This window comes from Scleropages formosus, chromosome 11 (assembly GCF_900964775.1).
Source record: "Scleropages formosus chromosome 11, fSclFor1.1, whole genome shotgun sequence".
NCBI classification, from domain to species: Eukaryota; Metazoa; Chordata; class Actinopteri; order Osteoglossiformes; family Osteoglossidae; genus Scleropages; species Scleropages formosus.
The window spans coordinates 17,404,648-17,422,957 of NC_041816.1; the positions used below are offsets into that span (position 1 = coordinate 17,404,648).

At 42.0% G+C, this 18,310-nt stretch overlaps 1 protein-coding gene and 1 long non-coding RNA gene across 2 annotated transcripts; one reads left to right on the forward strand and one right to left on the reverse strand.

The window, feature by feature from the left end:
• Window positions 1–6,716: 6,716 nt before the first annotated feature.
• prrg4 (proline rich Gla (G-carboxyglutamic acid) 4 (transmembrane)) lies at window positions 6,717–9,143 on the reverse strand. The gene is made up of 5 exons (XM_029256301.1): window positions 8,998–9,143; window positions 8,662–8,771; window positions 8,129–8,292; window positions 7,380–7,407; window positions 6,717–7,084 (listed from the first exon to the last, which is right to left on the reverse strand). Exons 2-5 carry the CDS (start codon window positions 8,759–8,761, stop codon window positions 6,936–6,938), a joined length of 441 nt encoding a protein of 146 aa, XP_029112134.1. The 5' UTR covers window positions 8,762–8,771; window positions 8,998–9,143; the 3' UTR covers window positions 6,717–6,935.
• Window positions 9,144–13,648: 4,505 nt separating this feature from the next.
• On the forward strand, window positions 13,649–18,072 carry LOC114911862 (uncharacterized). Its single transcript, XR_003797995.1, has 3 exons — window positions 13,649–13,719; window positions 15,645–15,791; window positions 17,863–18,072. It is a non-coding gene; the product is annotated as an uncharacterized LOC114911862 (long non-coding RNA).
• The last annotated feature ends 238 nt before the right edge of the window (window positions 18,073–18,310 follow it).

An 18,310-nucleotide genomic window follows, 5' to 3' on the forward strand; every position in this document is an offset into this window, starting at 1 on the left:
TTTCCTTTATGTTGGCAAGCAGGTGGTACAGTGTACAGAGTGCATCTTTTCACTTTGGAACGAGAAGGTTCAAATTCCACTCCTCCTGTTGTACCCTGAGTCAGTGCTAACCCAGTAATGATACATTGATGCTGTAAATCATTGTAAAGACTGTATTCATTGTATTGACTTATCCTGGGCCCACCACACTAACACCGTGATCAAAACAGCATGGAAGCGCCTATTCCTTCTCTGTAGGCTGAAGAAGTCTGGCGTGCCATCACATATCCAGGCCAATTTCTACATGTGCACAATTGAGAGAGCATTCTGACTAGCAGCATCACTGCCTGGTATAGGAGCTGCTCAGCCCAGCATCATAAAGAACTGCAGAGGGTGGTGAAGTTGGCACAGCTCATCACTGCCTGTGAGCTTCCAAACATCCAGGACACCTATACAGCCAGATGCCTTAAGAAGGCTAGGGCTATCCTCAAGGACCCCAGTCATCCTGGTCACACGTTATTTTCTCTCCTGCTGTCCGGCAAACGTTTCCAATGTATCAAATCAAAATCAAACAGACTGTGAGATAGCTTTTATTTCCTGGTGGTTAGACTCCTGAATGGTCAAACGGCATCCAAATTTAACAACTCATCTGGTTTTCGTTAAATAGTTTCACTTAATAGTTATTAGTGTTACCCAATTCCTATTGTTTTGTATTTCACAAATAAGTTAAAAAAATTTGCAATCTTAATGTATGTCGTTACCTTTTTTATCCCCCCCTACAGCTTGTGGAAAGAAGACATTTCATTGCCAGCAACCACTGCTGTATGCTGTATTGTTGTGCATTTGATAAATGAATCTTTGATTTTTTTTTATTGATTAAAGGTGCTTACACAGCAGTGTAAGACACCACAGACAAAGGAATCGGTGAAATAAAGGTTAATAATGTGTATCAGCATGGTGACGGTGATTTGTATGTTATGCAAAAAATTAACACGCAACATTATATGCTATATAACCTATAAATCTTATATTACCTTTGGGAACAGATTCTTTAGTTCAATTATTTGGTCGCACGACACATGTTTCTATTCACTGCTTATTTTTAAAATAATGTGTAAACCAAAACCATTGCTTAGACAACTAAGACCTTAACAGTACGTGATCCATGTGGTCAGTGTATAGAATGGAAGGTAGCTGTGGCATAAAAAAAGTGAATTATAAAAGAAAGGTGGAGTGTCACTTTAGTTTTGCCAGCCTTAATGGCCCATCCTGATAAAGGGGAGGGCTCACCAGTTTTATTCCTACAGGCCAGTTGACAGGGGGACAGCTGGTAATGTAGAAGAGGTTAGAGCTGCTGCTGTTAGACCCAAAGGTCACAGGTTTGACTCTCACCTCTGGCTGTAGGAGCTGTGAGAAAGGTACTTACCCTAAAATGCTCCTGTAAAATTACCCTGCTGTATAAATGGGTAAACAACTGTAAGTAGCTTAACATTGTAAGTTGCTTTAGAGAAAAACATCAGCTAAATGAATGAATGTCAGGTGTAGGAGTTCTCACACATGCTGTTTTAGCCTTAGGTATCAATTTATAAATGCATGGTTTAATATTTATGGTTATTAATTCTTTTTACCCTTCCTGGATCGGGGCCTTGGCGTGGCAGAAGGGCTTGCATGATCTAGGGATCTCCAGAGCTATGTCGTCCGGAGCACTATGCTCCTGGTAGGGTCTCCCAAGGCGAACAGGTCTGGAGTGAAGATCCAGACTAACACTTTCTTTCTGAACCGCTCGTCCCATACGGGGTCGCGGGGAGCCGAAGCCTACCTGGCAACACAGGGCATAAGGCCAGAGGGGGAGGGGACACACCCAGGACGGGATGCCAGTCCGTCGCAAGGCACCCCAGACCCACTGGAGAGCAGGACCCGGTCCAACCCACTGCGCCACTGTACCCCCCATAGATCCAGACTAACACGATCCAAAAACCTCCATGGAAGACGTAAACAGGAGATTGTTTACCCTGCCGGAATAGGGTCACCGGGACCTACCCCTGGAGCCAGACCTGGGGGTAGTATTCCTAGGCGAGCGCCTGGTGGCTGGGCAGCCCACGTAGCCTGGTCGGCTCAGCCCGAAAAGGCATCGTGAGGGGGGCCATGTGAGCCCACCACTTGCAAGGTCCAACATGGGGGTCGCGTGCAATGTATACCTGGCAGCGGGGTGGCGCATGGCGTCGTACCCCCTCATGACGGAAACTGGCTCTTGGTACGTGGAATGTCACCTCACTTGGGGGGGAAGGAGCCGAAACTGGTGCGGGAGGTTGAGAAATACCAACTAGATATAGTTGGGCTCACCTCCACTCACAGTGTTGGCTCTAGAACCAAACTCCTTGATATGGGGTGGTCCCTCTCCTACTCAGGAGTTGCCTGAGGTGAGAGGCGCCGGGCGGGTGTGGGGATACTCACAAGCCCCTGGCTGGCTGCCATACAGTTGCAGTTTGCCTTGGTGGACGAGAGGGTCACCTCAATGCGACTTAGGGTCGCAGAGAGGAAAACTTTGACTGTTGTGTGTGCTAATGCACCAAACGGCAATTCAGAGTATTCGGCCTTCTTGGAGAAGGTGGGTGGGGTTCTGGACAGGGCCCCACCTACACACTCCATAGTGCTGGGGCACGTTGGCAATGACTGGGAAATCCGGTGGGGGGTGATTGGGCAAGCCGTTCTTCCCAATCTGAACCCGAATGGTGAAATGTTATTGGACTTCTGTGCTAGTCATGGTTTGTCCATAACAAACACCATGTTTGAACACAAGGATGCTCATAAGTGTACTTGGTACCAGAGCTCCTTGGGACAAATGTCAATGATCGACTTTGTAGTCGTTTCTTCTGACTTGAGGCCACATGTTCTGAACACTCGGGTGAAGAGAGGTGCTGAGCTGTCAACTGATCACTATCTGGTGGTGAGTTGGATCAGATGGCGGGGAAAACTGATGGATAGACCCGGTAGGCCCAAGCGTTTAATGAGGATGTGCTGGGAACAACTGTCAGAGGACCTTGTTAGGAATGATTTGAACGCGCACCTCCGGGAGAGCTTCTCCCATGTCCCGGAGGAGGTAGGGGAAATGGAGTATGAATGGACCCTGTTCAAAACCTCCATTGTGGAAGCAGCCAGGCACAGCTGTGGCCAAAAGCTTGTTGGTGCCAGCCAGGACGGCAACCCGAGAACCCGCTGGTGAACACTGGTGGTGAGGGAAGCCGTCAAGCTGAAGAAGGAGGCCTTTAGGGCCTGGTTGGCTCTGTGGACTCCTGACTCAGCAGACAGGTACCGGCAGGTGAAAAAGGCAGCAGCGGCTACGGTTGCAGAAGCAAAATCCTGGGCATGGGAGGAGTTTGAAGAGGCCATGGAAAACGACTATTGGTCAGCTTCAAAGAGGTTCTGGAGAACCATCTGGCAGCTCAGAAGGGGTCGGAGGAGTTTCACTCAGGCTGTGCTTAGCAGGAGTGGAGAAACTCTGACCTCTGATGAGGACATTGTCGGGAGGTGGAAGGAGCACTCTGAAGAACTCTTAAACCCGAGTGATATGTCTCCCTTACAAGTCAGGGCCTGAGGCTTTTGGACTGTCAGAGTCCATTTCCCTGATGGAAGTCACTAAGGTAGTTGGTAAGCTCCACAGTGGCAAAGTACCGGGGGTGGATTAGAGCCGCCCAGAAATGCTTAAGGCCCTGGATGTTGCAGGGCTGTCATGGTTGTCACGCCTCTGCAATGCTGCATGGACCTCAGGGACAGCGCCCTTGGATTGGCAAACTGGGGTGGTGGTCCCTATCTTTAAGAAAGGGGACCAGAGGGTGTGTGCCAACTATCGGGGCATCACACTTCTCAGCCTTCCTGCGAAAGTCTATACCGGGGTACTGGAGAGGAGGCTCCAGCTGATAGTTGAACCTCAGATTGAAGAGGAACAATGCGGATTCCGCCCTGGCCGTGGAACAGTGGACCAGCTTTTTACCCTCTCACAGATAATTGAAGGGCCATGGGAATTTGCTAATCCAGTCTACATGTGTTTTGTGGACTTGGAGAAGGCCTATGACTGTGTTCCCCAGGAAATTCTGTGGGAGCTGCTTCGAGAGTATGGGGTACCGGGGCCACTACTGCGGGCCATTCAGTCCTTGTACATACGGAGCGAAAGCTGTGTCCGCATACTCGGCATTAAGTGAAGCCTGTTCAGTGTGGGTGTTGGACTCCGCCAAGGTTGTGCCTTGTCTCCACTCCTGGTTGTGGTTTTCATGGACAGGATATCAAGGCGCAGTCGTGGTCAGGAGGGCATTCTGTGTGGGAGTCGTAAGGTGAAGTCTCTGCTTTGTTGCGGATGATGATGTCCTTTTGGCACCATCACATGGTTGCCTCCAGCACGCACTGGAACAGTTTGCAGCCAAGTGTGAAGCAGTGGGGATGAGGATCAGCACCTCAAAGTCTGAGTCCATGATTCTATCATGAAAAAGGATGGTATGCCCCCTACAGGTAAGAGGAGAGTTTTTGCCCCAGGTGGAGGAGTTCAAGTATCTTGGGGTCTTGTTCACGAGTGAGGGAAGAAGGGAGCGTGAGATCGGCCACAGACTGGGAGACGCGGCAGCAGTAATGCAGTCACTGTACCAGACTGTAGTGGTGAAGGAGGAGCTGAGCCATAAGGCGAAGCTCTCAATTTACTGGTCGATCTACGTCCCTACCCTCACCTATGGTCATCAACTTTGGGTGATGACCGAAAGAATAAGATCATGGATACAAGCGGCTGAAATGAGTTTTCTCCGCAGGGTGTTGGGACTCACTCTCCGTGACAGGGTGAGGAGTTCGGACATCCAGGAGGAGCTCAGAGTAGAGCTGCTACTCCTCCACATTGAGAGGAGCCAGTTGAGGTGGTTCGGGCATCTGATAAGGATGCCCCCTGGGCGCCTCCCTTTGGAGGTATACCAGGAACGGCCAACTGGGACAAAGCCCCGAGATTGGCCCAGGACCCACTGGAGGGATTATATCTCACAGTCGGCCTGGGAACAGCTGGGGATCCCCCAGGCTGAGCTGGAGGAAGTTGTGGGGGGACAGGGGCGGCTGGGCCTCTCTGCTCAACCTGCTGCCACCGCGACCCTTTTAGGACAAGCGGGACAGAAGATGAGATGAGAATTCTTTTTATATTAATGTAAACAAATTATAGTCTTGATTCAGAATTTTTAACTGAATGTTTGAACTACATGTAAATTATTCTGACATTGAAATTTAATGGTATCACCATTTTAATGATCAAAAAAACCAAGCTATTAATCTCACATTCATAAAATGAATAAATGGCAATAAATCTAAATTGGGGATATGATCATATATAGATACACTCAATAAAATAACCTCTAAGGATATTAAATTAACTTAAATGTTTTCTGAAAGCTAATTTGGGAAATGTTTTTTTACACATTAAATTTATTAATATTTCTTCTAAGTTACTTCTTCCTTCAAAACCAAATTAAATATTTGACTTGTGGTAATTTTCTGAATTAAATGATTTTAATTGATGACACAATTATCTATACTATTACTTGCATTATAGCTCCATATTAAATAGTTTACAACTTTTTTTAAAGATAGGCACACTGTAACTTTGATGTATAGATCAATGAAACCTCTGGCATATTAATTTAAAATAAGTTATAAGAGATAGGACAAAACTGGAAACGCAGTAGTGACTACTACACAACTCATTTGATTGTTCTGAAACATTTGCCATTATTTAAAACAGCATACCTTAATCTTGTAATAAAAACAACATTTAATGAAATTATACATTACCATCATATAGACTGTGGTCACTTGATCCAGGTCTCAGAACACGAAACCATCTTACATTTTGTGCATTACAAACATTGGCATAATTTAAGCATAAGAAGAATCAGGGAGGTACTACAGTTACATTAGTCTTTTTTAATCCATAACTCATAGTTTGCCAATGTATTAAAATGATCAATATATACATTTCATTAGAAAAGTACTTCTATGTACATAAAACAAATTTTCAATGAAGTCTGCATCTTTATGTGTATTTTATATGGAAAAAACAAAAACAGAGCAAACACTGGAGAGTTGAAATACTTTTTGTGGTAGATAGGCAAACTTACATGAAATGTATATGAAAACCTGAAATATAAACACCTGTACAAAGACTGTACATTTTTATCCTCATCCACTAAGTGATTAATAAAAACAAAATCCCACTCCCATTTGTAGGTAATTTCTAATGTGAAGTTCTTCCTTGTCAACATCTAGAAACAAATAAAAAATGACTGTAAATACTCTTTGAAAGTACACTTATGGTATTACATGAATATGGTGGGGCCTAAAATGATGTTTCTATTACATACTGTCTGTATGTAGGAACTGTATAAATGTTCTTTACAGGGATATAGACTCCTTGTATTCAAAGACAGGACATACTTCGGCTATAGTCGCACAACTTTTTCCACTTCCCTACTGATACAACTCAGATGAAAATAAGAAGGCCTCTGAACAGAGTTCTTTTATTGTTATGAATTTATGTGCATGAAAAATGTGTTGTCATGTGTAAGAGTATATCATGAAAGCACGTATTCCTACCCTGGGTATGGTGGTGGAGGAACATCATGTGGTCCATATTTGCTGATGGCCTGTTCATACGATGGGAGCCCGGTAGGGTCTGCATCTCCTGGAGAACACGGCAGCGGGTTCAAAGACACCTCTTCCGGCCCCCTTATGATCACAGAGGGACTATTCCGCTGCTGGCAGACCCTAGCGGAACTACGGCACCATAATGACAGTTAAACATTTTACCTCTGATCACTTAGTCTAATTAGCAAATATATTGTGTTGCCTTCTACTAAAAAGTGTGCAGTTGGCACTTCCCTTCTAATGGCAGCAGAAAAATAAACTCAGTGTTGTCAGCAGCACAGAATTGGACCTTACCCAAGGGATCTGTCGTCTTGACATTGTTGCTGGTACAGGTACCAAAACAGCAGTCCAATGAGGACAATGGACACACCACCCGCTATGAGACCAACCAAAAGAGCAGTAACATCTAGCCTTGTTGGATGTTGCTCCTTAGGATATCCTGGGGGTTACAGGTCAATCTCTTTCAGTAATATTCTTTTACCTGATTTCTCTGCAACTCATTAAAACACGCATTACAGAATTTATACCACAGAAAAAAATTCAGAACCCAAGGAAACTGCTTCAGAAATAAGAAGTGGGACTTGTGAAATCCATCATTTACATTTTACTGGTAAACCTGCCAACCAGAATCAGAACCTGAAAAAGCAATTACTTTCTACATATCTATCTCAGCACAACGAAAATGCAATGACATAGTTACACATCTCAAAGTAAAATGACTCCAAGTTTCTTACCTTCCACATATTTCTTCCAGAAATCATCCTGAAATACAAAAGCCAATTTCTTTTGTCATTATAAAATGTGAGTAAATTATTTTTATATCCTTAGCCATCTCCAGCAATGCTCGAGGAGACTTACTGTATTAGATGAGCAACTTCACCATTATTTTCCCAGAGCAGTTAATTCTTACTGTAGCAATTCAAGGTAAATTATACAAACCTTGTTCACAGGGGCAGTGGGATTCAAACCGACATCCTTCAGAATACATGACATTTATTCTGAGTTTTGCAGCTACTCATGCAATGAATATCCGTACATAAAGTGGAAAGAAACAAACTAATTTTACTTAATCACACGTCTGCAACTGTCTCTCTTTCTCCTAATGTGACGTACACTGTATTTCTCTGAGATGTACGTCGCTTTGGAGAAAAACCGTCATTTATTCATTTAGGAGAGGCTTTTTCTCCAAAGCAACACATCTCAGAGAAAAATACAATGAATGGGCGCAGTACAACTACAAGTACAGTCAGTTTGTCACATTCCACCATAATGACCAGTCACACAGTAGCTGCACAAAGCCTCAGGCCTGGTTTGTCCATTTATTATTCTACAGTTTCGAATTAGAAAATTATTAAAGAAACATTTACATGTTTATCATGCTCTACAGAGAATCCGCGGTGAAATGAGTTTTTCGGTGATGATGGCCTATCTGTCAGCTACCTGGCGCCTCACTTGTTGTAAAGTTTACAATACTGTACTCAGCTGTGTCTGGAATGTTCTCGAAGATCTCCCGCGCTTCTTCGTAGCTGCACGTTTCTTCCATACATTCCCGCTCGAGATCCCCAGAAGTGATCCCCTCAAAGTCGAACCGGTTGAACAACAGGCGGCGTCGGAGAACCGTCTTCGCAGACTCCTCCTTCAAAAAAACTACAAACGCACGTTTAGAGTGCGGAAAACGCAGCGAACTTTATAGTGCCGTTTTGACTTTATTCATAATTATTTGACTCTCTAACTTCCACAGAAGAAAACGATGTAACTAGGCTCAGAATGCTTATTTCCTCAATACCAACGTAAAACAGAAATCTGATCGATGACGTCAATCGACTGAAACGTCACTGGCGCGCGGATACGTTCGCGCAACACGAATTAATACGAATATATAAATATTTAAAATCGGCACGGGGCTGGGGAGCTCACTTCCAACGTGCACCTGAACTGCCGATCAGACAAACACGTGCAGGTCGTAACTCAGCAGCTCGGACCCCCAGCGGCGCGCTTTGCGGGAACTCACCTTACCTGACAGTTCGCCTGTGCGCGTGAGCCGCGGCACCGTCCTCGAGCGTCCCGCCAGGGCACATCGAACCAAGTACCACAGTAAAAGGGAGTGTAAAAGCATTGCTCACCACCTGCGACAGGTTCAGAAGTCGCTGTTATGTTGATACTGTTATTAACTTAGTCTAACTAGGCTAAGAAGCTCCTTTCAGAAGAACACTACACCTGCCTCGGCCCAGAAGAAGGCCTCGAAGCAAGAATGTTAGAGTGTTAAAACATACTAAAACACTCCCTTCCAAGAATGAAACCACAAAGTAAATCTGATAAGACCACATTCGAACCCGATCCCAGTGAGCTCACCTCCAGTCCTGGATTATGGTCCCAGCATAATCCAAAAACCCCAACTAAATTTGCACAGATACAGAGTATTTCCTAATCCAGTGGAATACAGCCGGTAAACTGAAATAACAGCAGGTATACAAGTGTGTCAGGTGTGTCAGATTTTGGTCCATTCTGTACACAGGTATGAACAGGGCACACCTTGAGACCTTGAGTCATCAGTGCTCTAAGAGAACATGTGACGTTTCAGCATTTGCTCAGACATGTCTCCAGTGACTCTTTCAGAAATAGTTACCACAGAAGGATGGTAATATGGTGAAATAAAGGAACTTTCAGGACCACACAGCTGCATTCCAGTTCAGTGATGTACAGGAATTCTGTTGGACTGTTAGGAAAAACAGATTAAAACTATACTTCTCTGCAAATGTAGGGTTGCTGCCACAGATGCTTCATTTTGCTGATACTTTTCTCTAAAGCAACTTACACTTTTAAGATACCTGAAATTATTATTCACCTATTTATGTAACTGAGCAATTCAGAGTACAGCAGCTGGGATTTAAACCTGCAACCTTGGGGTCCAAAGGCAGAAGCTCAAACCATTATGCAACCAGCTGTCCCCATAGTCCACTATAATGCCTGTTTACTGGTCCAATGCTGGAAGTGCGGTGCGATCACTTGATTTGTCTCTTGATACACTGGATGGACTTGTGTGAAAGTGACAAATGTTCCGGGAACTTTACACACTGAAGCCAAGTCAAGTAAAAGTCTTTAAAAGGCTTTATTGTCATTTCAACAGCTGGTACAGTATACAGTGAAACAAAATAATGTTCCTCCAGCACTACGGTGCTACATAAAAAAAAACAACACAAAGCTACCTACACAAACAAAAACAATAAACACTGTAAAACACAGAAGATACTACAATATAATAATACATATTATAGATATAAACATACTAATTAGCAGCAAAAAATATAGTTCATCAGTACAGTAGAAAAACTGTGCAAAAAATTGCAAAGGGAGTGGAATGGTGTTCAGTGGAGTATGGGTGTGTGTGTGTGGGTTGGTGTCAGTCTAGTTTCTGGGTATTGAGGAGTCTGATGGCTTGGGGGAAGAAACTATTACATAGTCTGGTTGTGAGGGTCCAAATGCTTCGGTACCTTTTGCCAGATGGCAGGAGGGTGAAGAGTTTGTGTGAGGGGTGCGTGGGGTCATCCGCAATACAGGTGGCTTTGCGAATGCAACGTGTGATGTAAATGTCTGTGATGGGGGGGAGGGAGACCCCCGATGATCTTCTCAGCTGTCCTCACTATCCGCTGCAGAGTCCTGCGATCTGAAATGGTACAATTTCCAAACCAGGCAGTGATGTAGCTGCTCAGGATGCTTTCGATAGTCCCTCTGTAGAATATGGTGAGGATGGGGGGGTGGGAAATGGACCTTTCTCAATCTTCACAGAAAGTAAAGACACTGCTGGGCTTTCTTGACTATGGAGCTGATAGTGAGGGACCAGGTGAGGTTCTCCACCAGGTGAAAGCCTAGAAATGTGGTGCTCTTGATGATCTCCACAGAGGAGCCGTCAAACTTCAGCGGAGAGTGGTTGCTCTGTGCTCCATGAAATAGAGAACTGGTCATTTAGGATTTAGGAACATTCTCCTGGAGCCCTCTGGGTCCTGTCATTTGGTTATAAACCAGAGGTAATGCTTTGCAGTAATACTGCACCTGGCAATCATCCCATGGTGAGCCATGATTCCTCCTTTTCTGCGGTCCTACTCCTTTTCTCACAAATTTAGTTGTTGCCAATGACCCAATTTTAAATAAATCTTCATTGTGAAGGACAGCACCAACACCAACACAGGAGGGGTGGACACTGGTGGACACCTCCTCCGATATGAATCAGGAGAGTTGTTCACTTGACTATGAACTCTAGGCTGAACTGAACAACATAACACACTCATTTTCTCCATTCTGGCAGTAGCCTTGTATAGATTTGTTGACTACATATGTTGCTGTCACGATCAAGCAGTAGAGAGTTCCAGGGAACTCACCTGAGCTCTGTTCACTAAGTCTTTCTTGAATAACTGGTAGCATAGTGGTTATAACTGCTATATTTCTCTCCAGTGGGCACAGGTTCTAATCCCACTTCTGGCTGTAGTAATCCTGACCATGGTACATACACTGAGTTGTTATTACCCTTATACCGGCTGTATAAATGAGTAAAGAAATTATAAATACCTCAGCATTGTATGTCATTTCAGTTGAAAAGTATTAGCTAAACAAGGCCATAGGGTGCACAGTAACTTGCCAGTACCCATGTTTCCTCTCTATGGAAAGGTGTCTTCAATGACAGCTAATGGAAATGGATGGTTTTAGGAGCACTAGGGCAAAGTTATTTATTTTTAACACCCTTGCCCCACCAGTAGATACTTGCTTATCTTAACTGCTTTCCCAGCATATACACAGCCAACAGATCAATATCTCATTACTAATTTATGGGACAGATTAGAGAAAGGTCTATAACAACAGTCCCCCCATCAGTGTTGGTTAAGGAACTGACCTGGAGATAGAAGGGTTGCAAGTTCAAGGATTGGAGAAATCACACACACACACACACACACGCTTTCAGAACCGCTCGTCCCATATGGGGTCGCAGGGAACCGGAGTCTACCCGGCAACTCAGGGCGTAAGGCCAGAGGGGGAGGGGACACACCCAGGACGGGACGCCAGTCCGTCACAAGGCACCCCAAGCAGGACTCGAACCCCAGACCCACTGGAGAGCAGGACCTGGTCCAACCCACTGCGCCACCACGCCCCCTTGGAGAAATCATTTCTATGAAATTTTGTTGCCAGTAAAACATGCAGTTCACTGGTGTGTGACCTCTCTCCCTATATTTATGTTTACATTTGTTCATTTAGCAGACGCTTTTCTCTAAAGTGACTTCCAGTGAACACTATGTGGTGTTATCAGCACACGCACCTTGTTCACCAAGGCGACTTACACTGCTAGATACACTACTTACAATGGGTCACTCATCCATACATCAGTGAAACACACACACGCTCTCTGTCACTCACACACTAAGAACTATATGCCACTGTATTGCACTCTGTGACCTTTGGCTAGTATAATGGTAGGAGGTTTGAGATTGTATTGTGAACTACACACATAAATCCATTTTTAACTGTTTACATTTTTTAGATATTATATAAGTCACTTGAGCTGATATTGGGCTTGGAAGAAATTGAAAGAATGTAAAATGTAAAGTTGTTTTTAAACACACATTTCAAACACAAGATGGCAGCAGTTACCTTGGCGCCAGGCTTAAGGAAAGCCTATCAGCACTAAGCGACTAGTACCAAATCTAATTTCTATACTGTATTCATTTAAGGAATTTGCCAGAAAATTATTTTTCATTATTACTGGGTTATGTGGAGCATTCAAGAACAAATACATTCAAGGGTTAATTTTAATAGTTAATTCAACTTGGAATGGCGGTGCAGTGCGTAGTGCTGTTGCCTCGCAGTGTTTGGACTGTTTAGGCATAGGTTTGAATCCAGCACAATCTGCATGGAGTTTGCATGTTTCTGTGTGGGTTTCTTTTATAGGTTCCAGGTTCTTCTCACAGGCCAAAGACAGTTCAGGGGAACTGGTGAGCTAAGTTTCCCGTAGTGTGTGAATTGGTGAGTGGGCGTGTGATTACCCTGGGATGGGTTGGCGTCTCGTCCATGGTGTACCACCCCGGCCTTGTGCCGAGTGATTCAGTGACCCTGAGCGAGATAGGCAGTTGGCTGAAATTAGTTAATAAATAAAATTTGTGTCTAATGAACTAACTACCTTTATTTGTTCATAAACATATAGAATTCATAGAGCTTTGGAATACACCTCATAGCTTCCCTACTAGGAATCTGCTGTGTGTCAGTGTGGACATCAGGTCACATCCACACCATAGCAGCTGATGGCTGGTAATTGAGGATGACTAATGGCTGAAGTTTACCAGCGGTTGAAGATGATTGGCAGTAACAGATGGCAGGTGATTGAGGATGCATGGTGGTTGAGAATGACTGGTGACTCTAGATGGGTGGTGTTTGAGGAGGACTGCAGGCTGAGGATGACTGGTGACAGAGATCTTCAAGGAGTACTAGTCATCCTTGTTCCGCTTGCAGACCTCTCTCTAACTGGAGGTCTGTAAGTGGAACAGGTGACTAGTGCTCCACGAGGAAGGTAGTTGCGGACATCTGGAGGTTTTGTATGTCTGGTTGAAGAGAAGGGCTGGTTCTGGTGCGTGAATAAAAAATTAATTTGCTGGTGGTTGAGGATGGACTGGTGGTCTCCTCTCTCCTTGTAGGTCTGTAAGTGGAACATGGTAGAAATGTTCTTCTCCAGGTGTGTTAGGTCCCACAATGAGGAAGGTAGGTTCTGGTTTTGGAAGCTGACTGGAGCAGGGATGTGATTTCCCCATCTTTTTTAATGACACCGAGCTTTTAATGAATTAAGGCTGGGTTTCTGTGTGCTCAGCTTATATCTCACTTATAAGTGGTAGTTGGTAATAACCTTATATATTCAGTTTTAATGATAACTTAACAAAACAAGGAAGCCCACAGCGGCGTTGCGTGGTTATCGCTCATTGTGCGCTCCCGCGAAATGGCTGCCTGCGCTGTCCTCGCGCCCTTCTCGCGCCAAACGGGCAGTTCAACGGTCGCCATTTACACTCAAAAGTTAGACAGTCTGCAGTAGCCATCGACGAGGTACATGTACGATACGTGGTGTGATATTTTTTAAAAAACGTTTTCCGACTAGTACTTCTGTTATAAAACTTTTAAAAAGTTATTTTAAAAAGCTAGCTAGCCTAGTCACACTTGAAGTTGAATAGGCGTGAGGACCGCAGAGCGATATTAGCTAAGCTTGAGCTAGCCCAACTACTAGTGATTTATAATCATTGTATAATAATGAAATAAAGAGGCAAATAAAATAGTATTATTAATTATGAAGCATCTTAAATTATTACAGATACTCTTAACAAGTTAAAAAAAAATGTTGCTATTAAGATGACAATCAGGAAACTGGTTGACTTTTGTTCTGAGTATATTACTTACTGTCCTGTCGAACTTGACTGTCAGGAAGCGGTATAATAATCCTTGGAAAAAAACGTAAAAGTTTTACTGCTTAAGAACTGTAGAAAAGATTTTGAATGACATAACACATTTTGAGTGACTTTGAGAAGGCACTAGCTCCACTCCAGCTTGTCTATGATTATTATTATTATTATTATTATTATTATTTTTTTTTTTTTTTTTTTTCTTTCTTTACACACAGCATTTCCTTCCTGAAATGCATGTAATAGAATACAGGGTATTTTGGAAAGTAATATAGAATAGATATTTTAGTCTTGGCATGGGGATTTAGTTTGATTTCAGATGGCACACATATGGTTATTAGATATGGTTATACATTTAGGGAACACTTTTCTCCAGCATGACTTACAATGTAAGGTTTTATCCTAAGCTACCCACAATTATTTATCAATTTGTACCGTAATGTGAGTTTTACTGTATCAGTTCAGGGAAAGTACACTGGCGTGGGGTACTATAGCAGGAGGTGGGATTCAAACCTGGGTCCTTTAAGTGCAAGATATCAGCTCTAACCATTACACAACCTGGTGGCCCACTGTATTGTTAATTACATTAATGTAGTCTTTTTCTGGCCTTTAGTTGATATGCTGTTGGAATTACTATGAGCCATCTTGATAGGTCACTATTTAATCACATTTTAAACTCCATTGTTATTACCATGGGCTCTGACTATTGCTGTCTTTTCCCCATTACATTGCAGCACAATATAGTGGTATAATTCAGGAAAGATAATTCAGACATCATGTTGCTGATAGGAATTATTCAGTTTTATGGATGATGTCCTTTTAATTTTGCCGTTCATGGCTTATAAAATTGTTTAATATCTGCTGAAGTGAATCAGTGAAGAAGCAAATAAAGACATTGGCCTCAGGTCACAATGTCATTTGTGGTAGTAGCAAATTCTAACAGGATCATTTATTCCTGCACATGATTGATAACGGCATGGGTTAAATGGAGAAAGGTTCTCTTCTATTAAAGGATCATCTTGAGTGAAGACCTCCCACTTAAAAGTCAGACATGATGAGGAGACAGGGGACCATCCATAGGTCAGATTAAATAACTTATATAATTTAAGTAGAATGACAGTGCAATTTGTCCATTCACTGTTATTACCCTGACCCCCATTAGACACTTAGGTTAGCCTCCTTTCCACCTTGGCAAGCCGAAGATGTAACTTTGAAAGTAATCAGAGTGCAAGAAAATCAGTGCTGAGAATGCTCTAGGAATTACATTCTTAAATGAACAGTGAACATTTAATTACAGTTAAACATGCTTAAAAAGCTGTTTTTATTCTGGGTGAATTTGAAGTCCGTGTGTGCTCATTGAAGTGGGCTGCAGGGAAAAATTATTCCCATATTTTTGAGCAGTAGAATTTGGTGGACCTGATGAAAATTTGTGAAGAATACATAAACTCAGAGTTAGGTTGACATGCAAAAGCTGAGGAGTACATTCCTGAGTGTTTAGTAAGATTTTATTCATTATTAAATTGACAATTATAGTTTGTGTCATTGTGTAATATGCTATATTTGCTATCTTCATAGATTGGAGAAGATTCTGAACAAAAGATGTCATCATCTTCTGCTCCATACCCATCAGATGAGGGTAATGAAGAGGGTAACATTGCTGTCCAACTTTTAAAATTCAAAACCAGACTGCTTGAAGCAGTGGCAGAACTACATATCCACAGGGTGAAAATTTTAATATATTTAATACATGTTATTTTTTCCTTTGTGCAATTTTTATTTACCCCGAAAAACTGAATTAAAATATGTTGCATATAGTTTCAGGTTCCCAGAACCCAGCATATCAGCATTGTGAAATTGTTATTGTGAAAATGTAGTTACATAGTAGTGAGTTATGATACAGAAATTTTTTGACTATGTAAAAAGTTAGTTTATCTAGTTGAAGTGTTATACACATTGAATAAAAGTACATACAAGCAAGCATTTTTAAATTTTTGCAAACAAAATACAACTAACAATGTTCCATTGCATTATTTCTTCATTTTGTGTTTGTTTTCTCTCTTGCTTAAACATCGGTATGATCATTATACCCTCATAGAACTGGAAAAATCTGCAGTCTCAAAATAACAATGTATTTTAAAGTCTTACAATTTGGAATTAAAGCAGAAATATAGGAATTTGTGTCAGTAGTGTTTTATGTAGGCCTAGAATGACCTCTATCTTATTGCTTTTACTTTGAGGAATTTAAAAAGATATGCTTACACTGAAATGGTTTATTCCTGTGTTTATGAAAAGCATGCAGTGAGCATGGAAGGGTAACAGATTCTGATACAACATATTTTCATTTCGTTGTTGTAATTTACCAGGAGGTACTCAACATTTACAGGCTCAATTTGACCAAGTCATAAGGAACTGAGGAATGTCATTTTGTAGGAGGTGCATTATGAGGTTTCAGAAGAGGTGTATGGCAGTTTTTTGCTGAGCTTGGACATGATCCAGCTGTAGTCAGGCATCAGTGTGGGGTCACAAAACAAAGACCTGACCAGTTCTCATATTTGCCTGTAAAACGGCACCCTGGAGCAAGCACTTTAAAAAAGGCTCTGGATGTGCTTTAAAGGTTATAAGAAGTAAATAAACTATCAAATCACTCTGCTTTTATTGTTATGATCATGTTATTGTTAGGAAAAGCCTGCTATTAAATCAAAATGTTCCTCAGGCATGCCATTAGTGTAACTTAGCCGTTTCTTTTTGTGTTACAAGGTTAGAAGTAGAGAAGGTCATGTGAAACATTTCAAGCTAAATTAGTTCCCTTAGTAGAGGGCATTAAGAAACATAATTTTAGACATGCATTTGGAAAACAAAGTATAAGATGTTCATTTTAGCCAGTACTAAATCATACATGTGCATAACATTACTTGACTGTCATTGATGCCTTGATTTAGCTGATGCCTTTTAAAGCAAATTTTATTTGGATAGTGTAAGCTCACTTTATCTTGTCTGAACTTTTCATACAGAAAGATTGTTGCCTTGCAATTTATTCTGTTATTTTCAGTGTCCACAAATGTTGGCTTGGCCTGGATATTTTATGGATTGTTTCATGGATTATGGCTCAGCAGATTAAGCTTTGGTTCTTCAGATTTACAAGGATAACCAAGTTTAATGATGTCTTTACTGGACAAAAAAACTCAACTATTCATTATTTCACTCCAAACTGTTAACTGCTTTATCTAGTGTGCACTACTTTTGGAATTTGCCATGCTGGTAGCACAGTTTAATGGGAACTTATAAATAAACCACATGAACCCACTCCCACGTACATATAAAAAGTCACTAGATGTAGAAGGCAATTGACTTTTACCTACCTTTCAGAGTTAAAGGCGGATAAGGATGGCTTTGTGTTAATATTACAGCTATAATGTGCCACTATTTCCTCAGAGATGCTGAGTGAACAAAGGCTTGTGGAAACAATACATACTGGATTTATGTCTATTTCACTTAATTGAAAGGTGAATAAATTGTCAGTGAAAGCATCCAGCTTGAAAAGTACTGCGCTAACTTAGTTCAGCACTTCTGTTCAAAACTTTCCAGTGAAGCTGTAGGTTATAAAATAATTTATACATACACACACACACACACACACACACACACACACATTGACTGAAACCGCTTGTCCCAAATATAGATGATATTCATACTGTGCATTTAGAGGAATAACTGCAAGATACTGATTATTGGAAATTTATTTTCAACATTACATTATTTTGGTCAATTTTTTGCATTTTTATTTTTTCCATAGGATGCAGAGATACGATGTGAGGAGCAGATCAATAAACTTGTGTTGGAAAAACAAGAATTAGAATGGCAGAAGGTATTTATTATGATGACACATTATTAACAGCCATATTCTGTTTTTAATGTAAAAATGCTGATGGGTAGAAAGAAGGAAGCACATAGGTACACCTATCTGAAACAATAAATTCTGAGGAAGATAGTTGTATATGGCAAGTCCCAGCATACCTGTCTTATCCTTCTTCCCTCGCGTTTTTTCTCGTGTGACAGTGAATATATGTGTAGAATGTCATTCAAGTGTAGTGTTTGTACCCAGAATAGCTGAAGGGTGTCTTTGAGCATTTTATAATTGTTTGATTCATTTTCAGTCTATTTTTTAGGGACAAAGTCCAAAGGACCTGTGGCCATGTCGCAATACAGTAAAGTTCCTTTAATAGGGATTTTTCCAACAGAAA